Consider the following 23575-nt stretch of genomic DNA (forward strand, 5'->3'; position numbering starts at 1 on the left):
TTTTATATGTTGCTTTTTCCGTAAATTACGCTACATTTAGTTGTAAGATATAACCACATTACATTTAGATATGCCCAAAGTATAATGTGTGTTTCTAAGGAAATAATTAGCCTGTATTTTTAGGCACACTGTGGTCAGTCAGCTAGTCCCCCTGGAGGCCCCCTTAATGCTTTTATACAGAACTTCACCTAGCAAGTATATTCTGATATACTGTCTGTGGAACCTTATAACACATGGTTTCTCTTTCAAAAGGGTTTCAAGTAGAACCTCATTTGAAAGCTACCCCGATGAAAATGTCAGTTTAGGTATGACAGGCGACCAAAACACAGCAAGACCATCTTTACTAGCTCGTAAGCGCTGGTAGAAAGGCAGCAGTTTCTGACTTACTAGAACTACTAATGCTACAACATAGACAAGTCATTTTGAAGAAAATAAAGCATCAGTAAGTCAAAAACATTTATTGACCGTGGTCTTCCAGCTTGACCAGCTCGGCCTGTGATTTGGTAGCTGATTGCTAATCAGACTAAACTGGATTTTCCAGCAGGATAGTACCATTTACCTTCCAAAGAACTTGTAAATACCCACTATAGTTAGAGTTTTGAAGGTATCTTCAATTGACATATGACTGTTATGGCCGTAAGAAGATTTAAAAAAGTGTTACCTTATTTCCTACAACACTCACAAACAAAAAAAAATTATTAATATGCATTTTAAAGCACTGACTCTAGCAAAATGGGTATACAATTCTGACCAAATTAGAGTAACAGCCAGGGTTTCAGGAGGGCAGATAGGTAAATGGACAAAAGACGCTGACAGTCTTCTGATCAGACTGTTATCTTGGATTGTCCATTAAATTTTAGCCATCCATGGCATCAAAAAGAAACCTAATTCATACTGATGTCCCTGGAAACCTTTGCACTGAGACGGAGTCATCTGACCACCTGGCGTAGACAATTTCCTACTTATCTTTTACAGAGACACGCCATACATGTTTAACCACTAAACAAAGTTCAGTATACCGGCCTAGCTGTAAGATATCTACATGTAAAGGAAATGAAATGGATAGGATTCTCGGTGTGTCACTATTATTAGAATTATCATACTTTAAATCTTAAACTAGCTGTATTTTGTGATCTTATCGAGTACTGTATATAATTTGGTGTTATTTTTAAATGTTTCTATATACACAGACTTCAATTTTTTTCTGCCACAGTTAATGAGAATCCAATTAAATTAATAAGCTATTAATGATTCTTTTAAAAAAAATGAATAAATGCATTGAAAAGTACAAGAACAGAATTTTTATTATTATAATTTTAGCCCACCAAAACATCTTTTGAAACATCCGTAAGGACACTAAACTCTTCTTCTTCTCCTACTGCCTTCTCGAATAAGGGCTTGGAGTCAGGTATCATTATGAATAATTCCACTGGGTTTCTAGACAGGTACAGGTTACACACCTGGTTCAAGATAAATAATGGATTACAGGCCAGCAAGAAAAACTGATACTTATTGTGTCTAAGTGAAATGAGGTTCGGTACCAAAGATGGGAATGCAAATACCATGTCTAAACAAAAACAGCTGTAAAAACCAACACAAAATTAATATTTCTTTATTTTAGGACTTTGTTATTGCTTTTAACAATTGTTGTAACACTGTTTAGTTATGCTATTTTATGCCTATGTTTACAATTTTGCTTTAACCTTTGTACTTCATACTAAATGCCTTTCTTCTATTCATGTTGTACTTAATTTCTAATTTTCCTTTTTTTGCTTTGTTTAATTGTGGGTGGTACAGTGGTGCTATGGGTAGTGTTACTGCCTCAAAGCTCCAAGGTCCCCGGTTTAGCCCTGAGCTTGGGTTACTGTCTATGTGATAGTGTTCGTGTGGATTTCCTCCAGGTTCTCTGGTTTCCTCCCACTGTCCACAAACATGCTGGTATGACTGGCTAGTCTAAATTTCCCCAAAGTATGAATGAGTGTGTGTTGCGGCCCTCCTTGTGGCCACCATTCCCCTATTCCCATCCAACCATTATACCGTATTTATTTATAATAATATAAAATGGTGTCACAGAGAGTGGCACAGCCACCTCATTTCAATCCAGAGCTCAGGTTACTGTCTGTGTGGAGTTTCACATGTTCTCCTATGTCCATGTGGGTTTCCTCCAGGTTCTCCAGTTTCATCTCACCTCCCAAAAGATGATGGCAGGTGGATTGCCATTGCCTATAGGTGTGAATGAGTTTGTAAATGTCTGAATGATGCCCTGTGATGGAGTTGTGTGCTATCCAGGGTGTATTCCCACCTCATGCCCAGTGTTCTTGGGATAGGCGAAGATCCAAAGTGATCCTGACCAGGAGTAAATCGATTACTGAGAATGAATGTATGAATGAATGAAAGTTTATAGGTTATTTTGAGACACTTTTTATGGAATATATCGTGTGGTTTATATTTTTCGTTATCTATCAGGGTTCTAATATTATATTATATTTTCCAAATCTGGTTCTAAACAGTCTAAAAGTGTATATAAGGAAAACCACCTAAACCGATGTTTTGCAAAAAAGAAATAATAAAATTTTTATTTTTTTTTTAATTATGTTTGGGGAAGAATGTCAAAACATAAAATGAAACTATGATGTCCCAATATATCTCAAAAGCTTCTTCTTTCAGTTAGGCAAAATAAACTTCTTGTTAAGTTTTCTCACTCCATCCATTTTTCCTGACCAAAATCACCTCAATACACACTACATTGTAATCACGACCTCCAAACTAGTAAGCACAAACATCTGAGGAGGACTTGAAGGTAGCATTAACTGCATTGCTTATTTGTTAACAACATTAGCCTTTAGCTTCATTTGAAAAATGAAAGAAAGGAAACATGTCTTGTGCAATCAGCAGCCCCAGAGATAAAGGAGAAGTTGTGTAAATTCAAATTTTGGCCTAACAAGAGCATTAGATTAGGTGATGGAATATACACTATATGGCCAAAAGTATGTGGAGATCTGACTATCACATCTATACGAGCTTGTTGAACATCCCATTCTAAAACCATGGGCATTAATATGCAGTTGCCCCCAACTCCCCCACCCTCTGCAGGTATAACACCCTCCACTCTTCAGAAAAGGCTTTCTACAACAATTTGGAGTGTGTCGGTGGGAATTTGTGCTCATTCAGTCAAAAGAGCATTTGTGAGGTCAGGCACTGATGTTGGATGAGGAGGCCTGGCTCTCAACTGACATTCCAGTTCATCCCAAAGGTGTTCAGCAGGGTTCAGAGTACAATTGTCTAGAATGTCTTTGTGTGCTGTAGCATTAGCATTACCCTTCACTGGAACTAAGGGCCAATGGCCCAAACCAGACCATTAACCCTTCTCAACCAAACATTACTGTTGGATGAGTTATGGATAGATTTTTCCCTCCACATGGTGCTTTCTTTAGAGTGACACCTGGTGTTAGGTTTAGGTCATCGCTAATAAACACTCAACAACCAACTCTTGGAGAAAGTCACACCTCACAACATAACGCTGATCTTTATGACTGAAACCGCATACCACCGTGCTGCAGCAGCACCAAATTTTTTTCTGTGTCAACTGCAATATAGGCTAGTGCACTAGTGCACTAGAAAGATTTCGCCCTGCTCAAAAATCCAGCTTAGTCTAACCAGCTACCAGCTGTCAAAACACAGGCTGAGCTGGTCAAACTGGTAGACTTCTAATCTTCGCATTGCCTTGCTGTTGTGTTATTTTCTTTGATGTTTATGATGTAACATTAGTAGCAGTAAATCAGAAAGTGTTTCCTTTTTAACAGCTGACAAAGGTGATCTAATAGGTTCACAATCTCAGCCTGTGTTTTGGAAGCTGGTAGCTGGTCAAACTAAATTGAATTTTTCAGCAGACTCCATAGACATAAACACCACAGACATAATATATTTTATGGTTTGGCCTTTTTTTGTAAATATGTAAACAAGGTTATGACACATGATAGAGTTTAATTGTAATTGTCATTGTAATTAAAATCTAATGAGTTGTTTATAACAACATCCTACCAGCCTCCTCTTCTCCGAGCCTCCTCCCAAAACCAGTATGATAGCAGTGATATGACAACCAATATCTCACGACTAACAAACATAGACATATAGCCTAGAGAGTTCTGTCCCTATTTGTAGCTTACAGAGCAAAAACTTCGATCAGAATTTAAATAAGGCTGGTTTAACAAGTTGAAATAAAGTGAAATTTAAGCCTTGTTTAACAATATGAAATATAAGAGTTAAAAAGACTATGTTTGACTATGAGCTATGTTTCCATTAGCTCAGTCAATTTCTTTGATTGTTTTCTCAGGCAGATGTTTCATGGACACAGGGCAACAGATGCCATGCTGGCTGACTTAAAAAAACGTAACATTGGCTCACTGTCATGCTCAAATTTGAGCTCAACTGCCACATATGGAAAGCATCTCAGAAAGAGACACGGATCTCAATTACGCCGTTTGCTGGCAGTATGAAAGCAGGCATGCCTACCTGCGGCCCTTTTGCCATCTCACAGAATTAAATTATAAGTAGAACTCGATCCAGAAAAAGAAAGACAAGCAAAGGAGGTTTTATGGGCTACTATTTAGGTGATGTGCACTTTTCCTACTAGAAGAAGAATAAGCTTTTTGACTCAGAAGTGTGTCTCAGTAGCCTGAATCTTAAGTCTCTGGTCAAAAAAAAAGGATGCACAGATAATCAGTATGCGCTCCATACCACTAGTTTGATCTTTAACTCCACCCCTAATGTCACGGCAAATAATGCAGATATGTGGAGTGTCCAAGGGCTTGGTCCAAGAACTGCCAGATCCAAAAGTCACAAAAAGTTGAGTGCAAAACATGACCATTCCTGTTAAGAAAGAATCATCACTTTCATTCTGTGTACTGCACAAACTACAACAGTGCTTTAGATGAAATGATCTGGAAGTCTTCGTACAATCCATTGCTTAGAGACCATGTGCCACTCTGGAGGAGGTTAAGAAATCTTCTGAGATGTGTTTCACTTCTCTTTTGTAGAACAGGGAAAATGCTAAAGCAGTCCTCCAAAGCAAAGGACAACTTAGACAAATGTGATTTTGTTTCCCCTTTAATGATTTATTATTTGTTTATTTTTTATAGATGGATAATGTCAATTATTAAATAAAGCAGAAAAAATCAGACTGATATTAAAGATCGATGTAGCAATCAAACAAGTATTGTCTAATAGGATAATACACAAAAGAGAAAAAGCCAAATGTCCATATAAGTTCTTATAAGTAGCCAAATATATTGAGGTTGATTGTCATCAGTAGTCCTAGTTCTGATAATCATATTAATTTGCCATCTTTCCACCCGCGTAATTTAGCTGTAAGCCTACAAAATAGCACTATGATACCACAGAAATATAGCAATGGAAGCAGGCAAAACGAAGAAAGCTCAATATTTTGCATGATTAAGTGCATAGTATTTGCACACTCACAGATACCATTTTGTGCACTCATTTCACAGTTCTTTATTAAATATATATGTAATTGCCTTATAGAAAAGGGTGAAAACACTGGCTGTTTTTACAGCAGAAGTGTCGCTGAGTTAGATGATTATTTATTACAAAATGTCGTTTTTATACACAGTGGATATAAAAGTCTACACATCCCTGTTAAATTATAGTTTTTTTGTGATCAGTCATGTCAGATCTTTTTCCACCCTTAATGTAATATAGTAACCAATAGAATTCATGTGAAAAACAAATAGAAAAACAAAAACTTATCAGAGATGCTGCTAAGACACCTATGGCAACATTATAGGAGCAGCAAGTACTGGTCACTTCCTGCATGCAACAACAATCTCTTAAGCCCTTTCTCATGAAACAAAGATCCAAGCCCACAGAAATCACCACAAACCATGTGGCAAAATGTGTTACAGTCTGATGAGACCAAGGTAGAACTTTTTCTGCATAATTCTAAGTTATGTGTGGTGCAAAACGAGTTTATTACCTAAAGAAAACCATACCCACAGTGAAGCATGGTGGTGGCAGCATCATGCTTTTGAGCTGCTTCTCTTCAGCTGAGACTGGAGCTCTGGTCAAGATAGAGGCACAAAACCTGCAGGCCTCAAGTAGACAGCTGAAAATGAAGAAATGTTCACCTTCGAGCGCAAAAACGACCCAAAGCACAAATCCAAGTCAACAAAGGAATGGCATCAGAAGAAGGAGAAGAAAGAAAAAGACGCAAAAAGACTGAGTGCTATATTCCAAGCAAAAAGTGCTTTTACAAAGTATTAGTTAAGGGGTGTGCACACTTATGCAACCAGATTATTGTAAGTTTTTTTTTTCTTTTTTCCCCTAAAACCTTTCTATTTGTTTTTCACTTGAATTCTGTTGGTTGCCATATCACATTAAAGGTGGTAAAGGTAATTTACCTTAGTTTCTTTTTTTTTTTTTCAGACCACAAAAACCTGCAATTTTTACAGGGGTGTGTAGACTTTTTATATTCACTGTATATTTAATATTGTCTGGAAATGTGTGTACATGGTTTAATGTAAACAATATTAACACCACCACAATGATGAATCCAACATGAATGTTTCATAAAATAACATATTGTAGGTAGAATGATCTACCCACTATATGTACATTTTTGCCATTTATGTTTGTCCCAACATTTCCAGTAACCAAATGACACATTGTTCCATTTAGAACAGTTCGTGATTACTGGTGGCAGCTTCCAGGAGTGGCTTTTACTCCACAAACCGGATACTTCTCCCTCTTTCTCAAAGAAACTTACTGACCTTTTGCTGTTCTACTTTCCGCACAAGTTGTCCACTAACTCTTAAGAACCAGGGTTTCCCATTGAGCATATTCACAACCAAAGAGCTATTTACAGTCTACAAAACACTGCAGTTCAAATGCCAGGAACTGCAGAAATGATATCCTTAATATCCTCCTGACCTTTCAGAGGGATGATGAAGAAGAAGAAGATCTTCAGCAGTGCAGCATCCTCAGTTGTGGTACACAGGAAGCCCTGCCTAACTTCATTTTCAATAATTTAGGGACCTTTGGGAAGGAGTCTTGGGACCTAGGGACCTTGTATTGTAACCCCCAGTTTTTGAGCAATTTTCACTTAGTGTATGAGTTTCAGGCGTCTTTGGTGGCTTGAATCATAATGATGATTATTATTTGAAATGGACGGAGAGCAGTAGAATTAGTAAACTGGTGGAAAACCCTGTAGGATGCCCAGTGCAGGATTTTATGCTGTATGTCTGGATGCAGGGCAGCTTACTGAAATATTATGACATTCTACTCCATGCCCAAAATTCACCCAAGCTGAACCAGAGACACCTGGGGAAATGTCAACAGCTGAAAAAATGTCTTACAGTGTTTGTAGCTTTTCCACTCTCGTAGCTAGTGCAATTCTTGGAGTACAGATTTTATATATTTATTTATATAGTTGTGTACCCAGTTCTCCTCTGCCTGAACTTCAGGTATCTGAAAAGAAACGTATATAGCATTTGTTATGAAAGGATTTTGGATTTTTTTAACAGTGTATCAAAGCTGACTATGTTGAAAAGAATAGTAGTGCATACCAAACAATTTGTTGCGATCATGTCTAAAGTTGTGAAAGGTACAACATACATGTTATAACTTGCTTTTTACATGATTAAAAGTGTCAGAAAGTCAGATAAGCCATACTATTTTTCAACTCTCTATATTCTTTTGGTAAGTTAACACTTTACCTGTGAACCAGAATGTACCATGTACTAGAATTTCAGAGCCAAAAGCGGGTGGTCCTATACTGAATTTTGCAAAACCTTTGCCTGTGTAATGGGAAACTCACAGGATCGGTATGACGCTGAGGTAGCTGATGGCACAAGAGAGAATGAAACAGAGGCCGCTGTACTGGTTCAGAGTGAGAGGGTAAATTGAGGTGAAGAGCACTGTAGACAGAAGTTCAGTCACAGCCAGAGCCAACTGTAGCCGCCCAAAAACACATCCTAAAATAGGGATAGAGCTTTATGTTTTGTGTTTCTCACCTGTTGACAGGATATATTTACAGACAGGTGATAAATTAAAGGAAAAACCAGCACAAAGTGTCAAGCCACCACAACCCTCCAGGACAGTTTCAGAGCACCTTGGCATAGATTCTAAACCTCTTGAACTGTACTGGAGGGATAAACACCATTCCTCAAAAAGATTGCTGTTTTGATGATGGTCAGAATCTCCCATTGGTGTTCAACTGGGTTCTGGTGATTCATCAAACCATCCAGTGAGCTCTAGTGCCCTGTGGATGGGGGTGGGCTTAACCTGGAAAAGGCTATCAGGATAGGAAGGCTTCATCATTTCTATCAGGTTAGAAACGCTTCATCACAGCACAAACATGATCAATCAGAGGAACTTTGTATTGATTTACAGTGACCCTTCCCTCTACGACAACAAGTGGACCCGAACCAAAATCTAAAATGCTCCCACAGTATATCAGAGACACTGTTTTTTCTTTTAATTTGTCATCTGAATTTTAGAGGATTTTTTTTGTCATCTGAATATTTAATAAACTAATATATTATACACTTATATAATAATTTTTCCCCATATGTCTAAATTTATTTCATGGTTTTGTGTCTTTTTGTGAAGTTCTGTCATAAGCAATAATAAAAATAATAAAACAGTTTATTTATTCATTCCTATTACATATTTCAACTATATTAGTGGTTGCTTCTTTTATAGTTATTGTTATATGGCATATTTTATCAGTATTATACTACTTTTTAGTATTACTTTTTATTTTATTTTAGTCTACCTTAAACACTTAAACTTACTCTATACTTTCTTTTATACTTTAAATATTTGATATTTGAACACTGAAATTAAATATTTAGACATACGATATACGTTCTCATTTTTCTCGTTGAACCCCTTTGAGTCACATATGTTGCAATATATTGATCATGTGAAATAATGCTGTCTGCTTTTACGTAGTAACTTGCTATACAATGTCATCACTCTGGAGTTATTTCATTCAAATATAGCTCATACGTGGGGATTTTCCATTTGTCACAACTAATCTGCTTCTCTTTTCATGCCTCAGTTACCATATTGCTGTGCATCCAGAACTTTGGAAAGCATCGCTCGCAGCGTTGGCATGGGAACACAGGCAAACATCATTATCCCTCGTGCTGTTAGTCAGGAAACAGGTCCATAGAAAATATTAGATAAGCATCAGTGGTTTGACTGGGATAAAGAGCATACAACATCTGAATACAACATTGTTTTTATAAACTGAGCAAATACTCATATAAATATATGCGATAGTGAATTACGTGAATGATAGAGTGAAACTATAGTATTATTATTTGACAAGGAGCAGTGTTTCAGTCATTCTGGGAAGACATAAGCTTAGTTTATCCCGTTCACTTCACTTACCCATGAAATAGACCCAACTCTCCACTGTGAATGCCATGATAGCCATTCCTGTACAGTTGGACACGATGCCGAGCAGAGACAGGGCCGCATCTCCTAACACACCAGATAGCGCCAGCACCCCGAGGAAGCTGCTTAAATACATGGCGTTTGTGGCTGCGCTGCCATAACCAGCCCACACTGAACTCCAGCTCAGTGGAGGTTTAAGCACATAGAGAGTGAGAATGTCCTCTGCTCCAATCATGCCCAGATCAAACAGCACCATGGCTGACATCAACAGCCCTACTGCTACTTTATCCATCCTCTCACCACTTGACAGTAGCTGCTCCTTCTCATCATCCTTTTGTCTTGAACCGGAGAGAAGAAACACTGCATGAAAAAGCGCCGCTGCAGTGAAGAGCATGGCAGTCGTTAGCAGGACCAATCCTTGATGTCCTAACTGGTACACGTACCCAGATAGCAGACCACCCAGCACCCCTGCGATGCCAACACAGAGATCCACAATGTTGAGTTTTAAAGTGCGGTGCTTCTGCTTAGAGGTGAGCGACGCCAAAGCCAGCACACCAGCCCAGTAAGCAGGAGGACCTCCGCTGAGGCCATACACCATGGATCCAAGGAACAGGAACTCCACAGGTAGATTGTAGAACAGGAAGACTAGCAGGAAGCACATTCCAATGAGAGAACCCAACTGAGGGATGACCAGAAACACTTTAGGACCCTGTCGGTCTGCGATGCGACCTAGAGGGACGCTGGAAAACATGGCTGCTACTGCCGAGATGATGGAGTGGATGAGGAAGAAGCTTGAGGAAGCTGCTTGGGCTTGGTCAGGATGTCCACCTGCCATTTCCAGTGAGTGGTTGTACACTGTCAGGGTGAGAGCCATCTCAAAAAAGGAGCTGCCCAGTTTGTGCATAACCACCACTGGTTCCACTAAAGTAAAAAAACTCGCCATTACATGTGTCTGGAAGATCTTGCGGTGTCTTTTGGATGATTAACCTTTAAGATATTTTACAAAGAAGAGTGGTCATGTCAAACATACTGGCCAGCCTATCTAATGCATGTACTTTCTGAAAATATTACAAATTTACTAGGCTTTTGATTCACCTTGTAAACAAGAACAGTTTTTTTTCTCTATTTATATTTATAGCTAGATATGAGTGATGAATTTATGCTTTAAGTAATGACTTTATGCTTTACATACTCCTTAAAATATACATACATATAGTCATTAAAGATGCTATAGTTATTCTTTAATCATAAATGTGTAAAACAAATGATAATTATTTATTTGAGAAAACAGTACATACCTGAAGCACTCTCTTTGCCTTTTCTGGTATCCTTTTTTAAATGGACTGGAATGATACAAGTAAAGGAGCCAGTTTATAGGTTGAATGCCCAAAGCTATAATAAGAAAGACTGACAATGATTTTACAAATACTACCAGAGAAGAAGGAAGTTGTGAAATTGAAGTGAAATTGGAAGATGGGGAAAATAGGGGATGCCCTCTCTATCTGCAGAGCATGCAAAATCTGAGCTGTGTTGAAGAGCCGCCAGCATTAGGACTCAATATTGCCTAGAAATCTTATCCCAAACATCTAACATACTCTATTCACTACACATATACCCAGAAGTGAACAGGGCAGAGTTTCACAGAAGCATCACAGCACAGAGATCATCATTAAATAGCAGAATGAACAAACAGAGTGTATAGAGTAATTTTTTAAACAATAGATTTCATAATCAATCATTGCTAAGTGACTAATGATATTCTTTTTGTATTGGAAATTTTTTTTTAAAAATTACATTTAGTTATGCCAGTGAGGTCTCGTCTAATTATGTATGCATAAATACTTTGCATACAGAATAAAACCAAAAATTTAAACTTTGAATTTTTGAAAATGTTTAATCCACTGTTAAGATATGTGCCAGAGAAAGGCTTGGATTTTTGTTGAAAAATCATTTGTGTATTGTTTAAACACCACGTTAAAAAATGTTATTTTATTTTATTTTATTTTATTGGCATTTTTCAGTATAACATCTAATGCAAATCCAAGAGTTATAAGCATTTTGGGAAATTCCTATGGACTGTCCTATGGAATATCCTTTTAAATAAGAATAGGAATGAACATTTTTATTGAATGAAATTTGGTTCTAAATATAGAATATTTTTTGTGATTTTGAGAAAAAATGGTATTAAAATTCTGTACAATGTATGTGACTTCTTATGTTTCCATTCTAGCAGGTTATACAGTTTATAAAGGAATATCATAATGATACAAGAGTAGGCATAAAAAAAAACAACACAAAACAAAACAGTGAAATAAACATTCTTCCACTGAGGACATGATAAAATATTCAAAAATCTGAAAAATTGCTAGAAATTGTTGTTTCTACCTGTAGTGTCTTGCCTTAAGATGATCCTTTATGATGCCTAGTTCATATAAAGAGCAATAAGACCAAAGATTATAGGTTCACCATTTTTTTTTTATTCCAACTCATCAAATTTTCATTCATGAATACAAATATCACATTAGTGTACAAATGAGCATATTCATGTAGATTCTTAATTGGTTCATTCTTTTTAGTTAGAAAGAGACATCGGTTATGATTTAAGACACAAAAATGAAGCCTGTAGCAACTTGTTTAACTTTGCAAACATTTTTCTAATCACAAATTCCTTCTTCACTTGTTGCTTACACTGTTCCACATTATTCCACATTCTTATCCTAAAAGGAGATCACTGAATGGGTGAAAACACTAAAGGTTTTGAACCCTACTGAATTCAATACTGTTGCTCCCTCTACTGTTCACTTATTCCAGTGCATGTGTCCTTTACATCTTTCATTGTAGGTTATAAATTAATCTGCTGGTACTGAACACAGGATAAAGGGTTGAAAGGGCTTGTTCCAGCTTTGCAAAACATAATCTGAGGTCACTCATTAGACAGCCTAGTCAAGAGCTGGATGGTAAATTATTCCACCCATGTCCTGCTGAAGAGCCTGTTCTGTGAAGAGTCAATTTTAAACTCTATGTGCTTCCTATTTTTTTTTTTTTTTTTCATTTTTTGGATTGCTGTTATTAATATTGCATTAATCAGACATATGTGGTACTTAAAAACCAGGATTTCTGTTTGCAAGTAAGAAACACTTCTGATCACAAAGGAAATTTACAAAAAAGAAGCATGATTTTGTACTAAAACTTACAAATAAAATCAGTGCAATTTCCTTATAATTAAAAAAATATATATAACATGACTATTTTAAAATACAGACAGCTGTTAGAGATTTTGTTGTTTTCATATATATATATATATTTGCTGGTAATACTGAAGAATTAGTTGACATTTATTGGCAAGTATCTTCAAACTGGGGTATTTTATACCACTCTGACCAACATCAGGCAATGATCAGGCAATGACTGTCAGATATTCAGTAAAAATAAGTTCTGTCATTGAGAAAGAAACCATGTTTCCACCCAAGAACACTCAAATCATGAAATAATGGCCATTGCTCATTAGTCACGATCCGTACCATGACATAGTTTGCTGTATCTCCTGATGGCCTTGAGAATTCATGTTACCTCTATAGTTAAGAGCCACCAAAGGGTGGTGCCTCCGTAAGTACAAGGTGTCAGTTAAATCCAGCCTGTCCAGTTAATCAAGTCTGGAGATCATTGCTACTAGCATTAGTATTAAGACTGCATATTTTCCACTCGCACAGCATGTCCAGACTCAGTTGTCCTCTTCATTGGCATATACACCAGCTTCCCACCGCAGAGCCCTTGTGTTTTTGTGCCGTGTTACACGAGTGACTTCTACAACCTGCAGGAAAGAAACAATCACCAATGAGGAAGTGCAGGTCTAAAGATTCGCTATGTGTTAGATATGGATCAGACCTCTTACCTCGTTGTTAATTTCATCAACAGGCTGAATTCCAGCATACTAGAAAGGAAGACAGAGCCAATCACAGTTAAACACTTGGGGTTGTGAATCTACTGTGTATTTTTAAAATTTGAGTATATAATGATAATGATTAATTTGATTGTCCTTTTAGCTCAATGTAGTTGAGTCTGATCAAGTTCTATGCGTGTTGTTTACGCAGTCAATGGCAATTCATAGTTCAAGAGATTTCTAGCTATTATTCTTTGTGAAAGTGCATGAACAGTGAATACTTGGGAAAAGTGGCTTGTTCACTTACAGAGCTCTCCTCAAGCTTCAGTCTGACTCGTCTTTCTTCAAAGTCATCCAGCAATGTCTTTGTCAGACCCCTGTGGGAGGAGGTTTCAGTTAATGGACTAGAAGGTAGAGCAGGAACTGCCTTATGGACCGCAGGGGTTGTGTGCTTGGGACCAGTCCACGGTTGGGCTGTCATGATAGAGGAAAGTCTTGAACGGGGGCCTGTGGAAGAGAAATGAAGACTTTTATATATGCTAATCAAACAAACAATCAAATTAAACAGAAATATTAATCAGATATAATAATGGAACAGCCCCTTAAAAATATAGACCCATCTTTAAGTTGCATGTTCATGTCCATGATCAATAATTAACCTTTTGATGCTGCATTGTTCCTTGTTCACCTTGTATGTGATCAAAGTTCAGAAGCTAATTAGGTAAGCTATTTTCTCTCATCCTACATTGATGATGTCCATAAACAAGGGACACAAAAGTTAATCAGTTACCTGCAGTAAATCTGTGTGAAACAGAAAGCTTATTCACATATCCAGTCCCCTCCGAAAGTATTGGTACGGCAAGACCAATTCGTTCATTTTTGCTATACACTGAAGACATTTGGGTTTGAGATCACAAGATGAATGTGAGACGATAGATCAGAACTTAAAACATGGCAGACCACCCAATCTTTAGGCGAGCAAAAGCATTGGAACAGATAGTCTTAAAATAAATAACACTTAATATTTGGTTGTATATCCCTTGCTTGCATTAACTGCATCAAGCCAGCGACACAGTGACATCACCAAACTGTTGCAATCATATTTTTTCATTTTTTCATTTAATCATAGTTTCTTTTCCAGGCTTGTTCTGTAGCTTCTTTCCGTTGTTGTTTGTTTTGGGGGATTTCTCCCTTCAGTCTCCTCTTCAGGAGAGGTTGGCGATGTTATTGACTGTTGATTTTGGATTTTTCTTTACAACTCTCTATGTTTCTGTCATCAACTGCTGTTGATTTCCTGTTCAGTGTCTGGTTGTTAGTACACCAGTGGTTTCCTTCTTTTTCAGGACATTCTAAATAGCTGCATTGGCTATGCCCAGTGCTTTTGCAATGGCTCTGATCGAATTTCCCTCTTTTTCTGAGCTTCAAAATAGTTTGCTTTTCTATTGGTTTTTAACAACAAATGCAGTCTTCACAGGCAAAAGTCCAGGGCTCAAACCAAGAGTAGACATTCAGGGCTATTAATTATTTAAACATTCTACATCTAACAGGGCACACCTGGGTAACAGGAAACACCTGTCAGTCACATGTTACAATATTTCTGATCACTTGAAAAATGGGTGGGTTCAGACAGAAAGTACCATGTTTTAAGTTTTTCAGGAAATCTGATACCTAGTGTGAAAAATGTAAACGCAGCCTAATATATGTTTGAACAAAATTTAAGAACGATCAAAGACGTATAGATACTGAATTGTGATCATAAACTTAGCTTGATCCTGTGCTGGCAAGCCAGCTAACTTATTATTCCTTGTCATTTCCGTGTTTAAATTCCACATTGAGTAATCTGTAGATATATAGTTGGTATCACTGGGTCATATCAGGGTTCTTGTTTTTTGAACTGCTCTTGTAATCTAATAGAATGTGAACCTCCTGCTTCCTGCACAGGTAATCCTACTGTAAAACCAAAAATTTTTGGCCTGACTCAAAAATAAAATAATCATGCATGTTGAAGTTGAACAATCAATTGTTATACCTGGCACTGATGTACAGGTCACAGGGGTGGGATCCACATTCCAGGAATTGGAGGAACTGTAACTGGTCCTCTGTGTAGATTTTTGTGGTAGGACAGCTTCTACCACCACTAAATTGTCATAAGAACTGTTTATTGGAGTTTTGTCATTATTGTTTTGCCCAGACACCTCATCTGAGGTGATAGAAGATGGCAATGGGGGTTCTGAGGCACCTGAGAGATTGCTTGTTTCTCGTAGTTCTTGAAGCTCCTGCTCTCGTCTGAGGCTCTCTTCAATCTCTTTGCGGATTATATCTGGGGCGTTTAGCATGCGGGGCCACTCATTTGAGCTCTCAGAAAGAGATCTCCAAGCTCCTGTAGATCTGCTGCTACTTAGAGGTTCAGATGGAAAGGAAAGAGGATACGTTGTGGTAAAGGTTCTCCGTGACTCTTTTGGCTTATAATCTGCCATCCAAAATGGTTGGTTTGCAGTTTTGGTTTTAGAGTTTTCTTTTTCAGCCCACTCCTTGGTGTATGGACTCGTTCCAAATGTTCTGTCTGGAATTTTTCCGATACTTTCCCTCCAAATCACTGTATCATCTGGGTGTCGATGAGGGCAGCAGGGTGAGAGAGACTCCTTGGAGTCAAATACCTCCCTTTGTTCTACCTGCACAGGGTTCTCTGTAATTGATGTGTCCTCTGTAATAATAGATCTGCCCATGGGATTTATGCTTGGGCTTGTGCTCGAAGGTATAATGTCTAGTTGGTCTGATAGAGACCCAAAAGTTCTCTTCCTCTCACCTTGATTATGTAGACTTCCTCTGTCATAAAGGCCTGGGTTCTGATTAACCCTTTCTATCTCACGTTGAATGAGTAAGCTCATTCTGTTGGACTCTTTTGCTTTGATAGGCTTTATTTGTGGTGTTGGTAGGGACAGAATAGGTTTGGTCTTGATCTCAACCATCTCTGATGTGTCTGGGAAAAATATGCCTCGTGAACGCCTGAGGTCTTGCTCTCGTTCCTGAGCTATTCGGATCTCTCGCTCAATGGGTGTTTCACTCATGCTAGCCACAGACGTGTTGTCTAACATGGAAGGTTCAGTGGATAAATGTCCAACACTTGTGGAGCCCACATCTTGGTTGTCAAGTCCCAAGTCTACTTTATCTATCAAGCTAGTTTGAATCCTAGCTTCTAGATCCTCTTTGATTGCCTCGTACTCTTGTCTCTTCCCAGAGTCATCCTTTAGGGTCTCAGTTTTGCTAACATCCTTTGTGAATAGTTTAGCTCCTGCAGACAATGATCGTTCCCGTAGTTGTGGAGAAAGTGTCGCTTGTTGAGAACTCTTCCAGAAGGGGTTTTGCTTTGTGCGCTCCATCATTTGGAACTGTTTACGTGCTGCATTGAAGTCAATCTGCTGGTTGTCAATGGTGCCAGGCTCTGCTTCAGACTGCAGGGGTTTTGTGCTCACAGGGCTATAGCACAGACTAAATCCCTCAACCAGACGCTGGGGGGAGTTAGTAAGATCCAGGCTCTCCAAGGCACTCCACTCCTCTTTGAAGACAGTGCTCCTTTTAGGTGCCTGACTCCGGATGATCGCCATTCGATCTGGCCTCTCTTCATCATTGTCCTTTCCTGATATGTCAACAACATGGTATCGGTTATTGCCATTAGTCTCTTGGAACAGCTTCTCAGGTCTTCTCTCCTCCATGTAAGTCTGCAGCTTAAACCTGCTCTTTTCTTTTAGAGTTGATAGTTTGGCCTGTCTCTTAGGTGAGACCATGTAAACCTCATTCATCTCAGCTTCTGGGCTTGTTGGGTCATCTACAAAGGAGTAGAAACCCACATGGGAGTCAATACTGCTTGCAGAACCAGGGCTGTTAGGGGTACTAGGCCGCCAGTCCTCACTGGTACTGCTGCCTTCAGAAAAAGCCACTTGCCTGGCACGGACAACATCCCCAAAACCCTCTCCATTCATAACTCTCTCAGAGTACTGGGACACTGAGATGTTATCAAAGTTGAATGAATGGGAATCCCCATTCTGGCTGAGATTCCAGCTCTTCTCTAAGGAATATTGCTCACTGCCAGGGCTCAACAAGGTCCGGAAGTCAGACTTCTCTAATTTAGGTGTCAAAGGTTTCATCACCCACTGTTTAGGAACACTAGCCATGGTGATTCTGGATAATTGGTGGTCCTCAACAGGCACACAGTCTTGTGATGCAGAAGTTTGATATGAGTGACTCAGAATCCTCCCTTTCCCTCGGCTTTGTACATCTTGAGGACTGTTTGACTGTCTCTGTAAAAGCAGGACACAGTTTTAATTTTCACTGCATTCATTCACTGACTCTGTGCTGAACAAGTTACAATTTTTTATTCTAACACTAACCACTAACTTGATTTATTTTAGTATTTACTTGGAAAGTGTTTTAAATAGATAGTACATTTGATTATACATTGCTAACGATGAGCAATTTTTCTAAAAATGTGAAAGGCATGTCTTGAAATACTTTTACTTTATAACAGGTAGTTCAGTTTTAAAGATGAAGCACATGATACCAAATAAAGTCCAGGAGGATCAGCACTCCCTCATTTAATCATTTACAATTCTTTATCTTTAAAGAATGTAAGCTTTAGTTTTCAAACAATAAAATATTTCACACAAAGGGGGTTGCATTGAAATCAGAAAAAAATACTGGACGCCTAAAAGATAAATCATCCAGGGTGTGCGATATCAATCAATCAATCAATCTATCAATCTATCTATCTATCTATCTATCTATCTATATATGTGTGTGTGTGTGTGTGTGTCTGTGTGTGTGTGTGTGTGTGTATGTATACATATATATATATATATATATATATATATATATATATATATATATGAATATCTGGGATTTTTTTTTTTTTCATTTAAATTTAGAAATAAACAACAAAGTTTTAGAATTTTGAAATAATTAAAACAAAGAAAGTAAATGTTCAATATCTTGTTTAATGTAAACAAATTTGTGCTATTGACCATGTTAACTGCTTTGTACAAAAGGTCTGATTTTCTTCATGCCTAATCTCTTCTACTGAAGCATGTGTTCAGATGACACTCCGATGGATTTTTTCCAAAATGGGTCATCAGGTTTTGCACAAACTTGTGAAGACCATGCCACCAGGAGTGCACACTGTCATTAAAGCAAAAAGGGGATGTACCAAATACTAAATACTAATACTAAGACAAATACTAAGAAACTCTGAAATTCATGTAAATATTTCAAAGGCTCTATTTTTCACTCAAATTATTGTCAATAATATAATTTATATATATAGTTAAAGTATATATACTTATATACACACACACATATATATATATATATATATATATATATATATATATATATATATATATATATATATATATATATATATATATAGTTAAAGTCTATGTACAATTTTGATTAAACATCTGATATCATGTGAAAACATAAAGTTCCTCAGATAAATATTTTAGTAAATAATAAAGGTAAATTTAGTGGTACAGAGTTGTGCATGTCTCTTACCTACCTCAAAACAATGAAAAGATTAAATGCCACACCAAGGTGAATGCAATGAAGTCTTGTTTTTATGCTAACAATACTTCCAGTGATAAAGACGAGACACTTGATCCAGCCGAATGTAGCGAAGCTCTTTAGATAACACATGACACAGTGGACTGTACACCCCTGATAAACCTTCTGCACTGCTACTTCTTGGAACTTTCCATCTACATGCAGCTGATTGGATGAGACCATTTAAAAGGGTTGTCCTAATTTTCTCAAAACATTCCTGCAGAGCTCTGCAGCAGTGATGCACCATATAGAGGAAATATTAAATTGAAATAGACTTGGCTAAGTGAGCTCAATGTAATTGTCAGTGATAAATACTTCATGTTAAATGTTAACAATGCTGCAATTAAGATGAAAATGAACAATTTTGGCAAAAGATGGCAATTTTTTTATTGCTAGATTCCCTAACCACTCCTTATCCTTCAGCATTCCTACCATAAACTTCCTGAACATGAATTTAGTCGACTTTGTAACATCACTGTACCATGAAGTAATCATTTATACCGAGTTCCCTTACTTAAAATGATTAAGATTTATTCACCTCATGTAACCTTTAAACTGAAACTAAGCAGAAACATATGCATGCCACAGACAAATATCTGTGGAAAAATGAAATTCTAACATTATACATTATATCAAATATCACCATTATTGCTTCAATCAGTCATTTGGATTAAGTATTTTTACCTTATCAAGCAATGATTACTCCTCTGTGTTTCAGAATATTGTACTTACAAAATATTTCCAATGAAGATCATAAAACAACATTCTAAAGTGAGAATTTGTATGAAAGTGAACAGCTCATGAAACTCACCTTCTGTTAGTAACTCAAGCTATACACTCACACACTGTCTGGCTCCCTACAGGCTTTATTGTACCAAATTTACAGACAAAGTTCAACTGGCCACACCCACCACACAGACTTACAGTGTCTGTATGAGACTAGTAGATTAAAGGGTTAAGATTAAGATTAATGGGAGCTGTTTAGACCACAGAAAAGAAGCCTTGTGCATGCAGATACATGCACACTACACACCACACACACACATACATACTACATGTACAAAAAGATGCCATAGACAGTAGAAGAACTAAACAGCTAAATACTATATAAATATTTAGTAAGGAGAAAAACTCCCGTGTATTACCAGTAACAACTTTAGAACAATAGAGATATCTTGCTGTCCAAGGTGGAAAAAGGACTGAGAAATTATACTTATCCAGTTAAAAGTGGAAGTATCCAGCCAAAAAAAGTCAAAAAGTCAAAAAAAAGTTGCTAGTTTTAAATGTTGTCAAGTATTAAAAAGTAAAAAGTAAGTTTTTAACTGATGAAGGTCACCACAAATGACAAACTCGTACAATTCATGGTAGTATCTCTCTGCATTGATTAATTTGATTGGCTGCTTTAAATTGAAGTATAAATAAAATTACAAATAAAATGCATGGGATCACATTCTATTGACAGATAGCCTACAGTCCTTGGCTGGATGAGAGAAGACAAGACCTTCAAAATTTGTAACGAGTACTTTGATGATCTAAATAAAAATTTAGGGGTGAAAAAGTATGTTTTGTTTTCTTAGAAATTAGCAATTAGTTGGTAATTAGGTAAGAGTTTTCAATTACTCCATATACCCCATAATAATACTTAAATACAGTTAAACAAAGTACGATTACTCAAGGATTTTCCACCCCTGCTTGCTGTCACCACCAATATTTTTACAAATAATTAAAAGATATTAGTTTTTACAATTGTCAAATTAAAAATGTGTCACTTCATAGGTATGACCTAATAAACAATGTACACAAAAACCAATTTACTGAACTGTGAGATATTTTTGAAGCTCTTTTAAATCTATAAACAAGCAGAATATAGTTTTAAATGCCATAGCTTTATATCAATTTGGTCCCTGTCCAATGATTTACACACGCCACTGTATATACCTTACGTGGTCCCTGGTGGTCTAGCGGCTAAGGATCCCGTGCTCTCATTACAGGAGCCCAAGCTCAAGTCCCAGGCAGGGAATCAACCCAGCCACTGGAAGTGCACTCCCCGTGCCAATCTCAAGCCCAGATAAAATGGAAGGGTTGTGTCAGGAAGGGCATCCGCCGTAAAAACCTGTGCCAAATCAAACATGCGGACCAATGATCCGCTGTGGCGACCCCTAACGGGAGCAGCCGAAAGAACAGCTGTATATACCTTACACATGATTAAATTTAGTGAATTTTTAAAAGCTTTCCTCAAACAGTGGCAGTGTTTTTGAGTACCACTGTTGTAAATATTGACTTCTCAAAGGACTGTGGATGTTTTAAAGTAGGTTATAAGCAAAGTAGGTTATATACTCAAAGAGTACAGCTGGTAAACAAATTAAATGACATCTAATCAGTAGACAAGAACTATTTAGTATAGTTGCAGAAATGGGATTGTATCTGTTCTTATTACTGTGGTACACTGTCAACTTATAGTGATATGGCAAAATGTATATGGTGTAGTTTTGCATCTAATAATAGTAAGATAATATAAACTTTTCTAAAGTAGAAAACTAAAGTGTCTTAATAGGGTAAGTATGATGAATATGATATGTACAAAAATATGATGTCAATGTAGTATACAAAATTAAAGGTAGCATACGGCATAATGTGCAAAAAAAAAAAAAAAAAAGCAGAAGAGCTACTGCAGTAAATCAGACAATTGTCTGTGTGCAAAAGTACACTTTTATTATTATTATTATTATTATTATTATTATTGTTGTTGTTGTTGTTGTTGTAGTACAATTTTCCAGTTTTTTGCTTTGTATTAAAATTCATTTGAGGAATATAAGTGGTTTATGTTTATACGGTTTTGCATTTGAATTGTACTGGAATGGGACTAAACAGTTAACAAGTGCAGATTAAAACTAAAAAAACTAAAAATGGATGAGCACAGGTTAAAAATTATAATAGAAAAATATTTGGCTCCAGCATTGGTTAAAATATTGCTGTGTGTCTCTGCGTGACATCTGTGTGACATTCTTATGACAAATCCTGCAAATGCCACAAAGCCTGACATCTGGTGGAAGATCACTGTAATATAAAATATGACATATGCTATAGCAAAGATTTGTGATAGTTTAGAGTGTAAGCAATGAAAATGTTTTGCCATTTAAATTTGATCAATATCAGATAGTGTTTAATAGTGTAATAATACACTATTGTTTTATAGTGTAACAATACAAACATTGTTCCTGAAGTTACATTAACATTTTTCTTTCACAGGAATGAGAAAGTGCCAAAAATGCAAATTCTGCTCACTTTAATTCATGAGTCGAACATATTGTATTCATTTACATGAGATGATCCACTACAGGCTTCTATTTTCTGATCCCTGGACAACTCTGGACAGCTCATAGCATGTTGTGTCTATACATGTGTGTGGAACATTTCTCTTACCTTACTGTTATGCTCCAAACTGTGGCACAGCACTTGCCATGGAGGTGTGTACTTAAACATGTCTCTGCTCTGTCTGCGCCGTGTTATTCTTCAGAGAGTGTGTGCTGAGGTATGCAGCACCCTTTTGTGTTTGTTTGAAACACTCTCCAAGGTAGAACAGCAGTGGGCAATCAAGCTCAACTCAATTGTGTTGTGGTCACGCTGGAAGAAGAAGGAATTGTGTGTGTGCGTGTTGTCATATCACTGATCATTATTACTTTTTGTAACAGCTAAGGCACAGAAAGATTAAATATTTGAGCACTTAATTGTGTAAGATTCACTAAATAGTTAGCATTTCAGTAAGACTTCATGCAACAGTATTAAAGCAAGCGTACATATCTTGTGAGTGTGTGTGTATACTCTCTCTCTCTCTCTCTCTCTCTATGTATATATATATATATATATATATATATATATATATATATATATATATATATATATATATATGTATTTATAGACAGCAATTAAAACGTTTCAGATGTAATGTATTTTCAGAAACATGTCCATACAACATATAGCACTGATAATATAATAAATATACTCACCACATTCTTAATGGTGTGATCCAGGAAATCTTCACTCAAAGCGTTACAGTCTGTCCATCACAGTAGTCCATGGGAGTAGGGCCTGGCACTAAGTCCTCACCCATTGGTATTGTTTTGGGCTCTCTCGCCCAACCTCCCTTTCATTCTGGCATGTATGCGTGTGTGGTGTGTGTGTAATTGCCTCTCAGGGCACCACTAACTGTGTGTGTTCCAGGAGGTATTAGTCAATGAGACAAAGCCCAGTGTGGGTGTGATGAGACCTTGCTGTTGTTAAAATCTGGCCCCATCTGCTGTGTGTGTGTGTGTGTGTTTGTGTGTGTGTTTGTGTGCATGTATGTGGGAGTTTGGTGTGTATCCTGAGAGTAGGGATATCAGTCTGGAATGCTGCTGACCATCAGCAAGCCCTAGACAAAAGCAAAGAATAGCCACATAATAGAGGCCCATGTCACCCAATAGGGGCAAATCCAGTCCCATTAGTCAGTGACTATACCAGAGAGAAAGTTTTAGATTGTTGGCCTGGGGAATGTATGCTTCTGAGATCTAGCAGGAATGAAAGAGAGATGAACTGACACTTTCCTGCCAAGACATTGTTTTTCCTATAGCAGTGGTTCACCCACCACTGCCAAAGTTGTGTTTATTATTGAGGTCTTATAGTTATTTGCTTATTTGACTA

General features: G+C 37.2%; 2 protein-coding genes across 5 annotated transcripts; both read right to left on the bottom strand.

Annotated features, from left to right (window-relative positions):
• Positions 1–7714: 7714 nt before the first annotated feature.
• si:ch211-262i1.4 (thymic stromal cotransporter homolog) lies at positions 7715–10968 on the bottom strand. Its single transcript, XM_026914628.3, is given in 5 exon segments — positions 7715–7988; positions 9084–9167; positions 9415–10407; positions 10719–10771; positions 10868–10968. Coding segments are annotated over 5 exon segments (1392 nt in total). The 3' UTR covers positions 7715–7827.
• Positions 10969–12445: 1477 nt separating this feature from the next.
• misp (mitotic spindle positioning) lies at positions 12446–22501 on the bottom strand. Of its 4 annotated transcripts, none has more exons than XM_034308904.2 (5): positions 22319–22501; positions 15330–17598; positions 13608–13807; positions 13313–13351; positions 12446–13231 (listed from the first exon to the last, which is right to left on the bottom strand). In XM_034308904.2, the coding sequence occupies exons 1-5, from the start codon at positions 22376–22378 to the stop codon at positions 13142–13144; spliced, it is 2658 nt and encodes an 885-aa protein (XP_034164795.2). In that variant the 5' UTR covers positions 22379–22501; the 3' UTR covers positions 12446–13141. The 4 variants fall into 4 exon arrangements, with proteins under 4 accessions (XP_034164795.2, XP_026776872.3, XP_026776876.3 ...); XM_026921071.3 differs by lacking the exon at positions 22319–22501 and adding an exon at positions 20834–20981; XM_026921075.3 differs by lacking the exon at positions 22319–22501 and adding an exon at positions 19707–19774.
• Between the last annotated feature and the right edge of the window lie 1074 nt (positions 22502–23575).

This window comes from Pangasianodon hypophthalmus, chromosome 11, assembly GCF_027358585.1.
Source record: "Pangasianodon hypophthalmus isolate fPanHyp1 chromosome 11, fPanHyp1.pri, whole genome shotgun sequence".
NCBI classification, from domain to species: Eukaryota; Metazoa; Chordata; class Actinopteri; order Siluriformes; family Pangasiidae; genus Pangasianodon; species Pangasianodon hypophthalmus.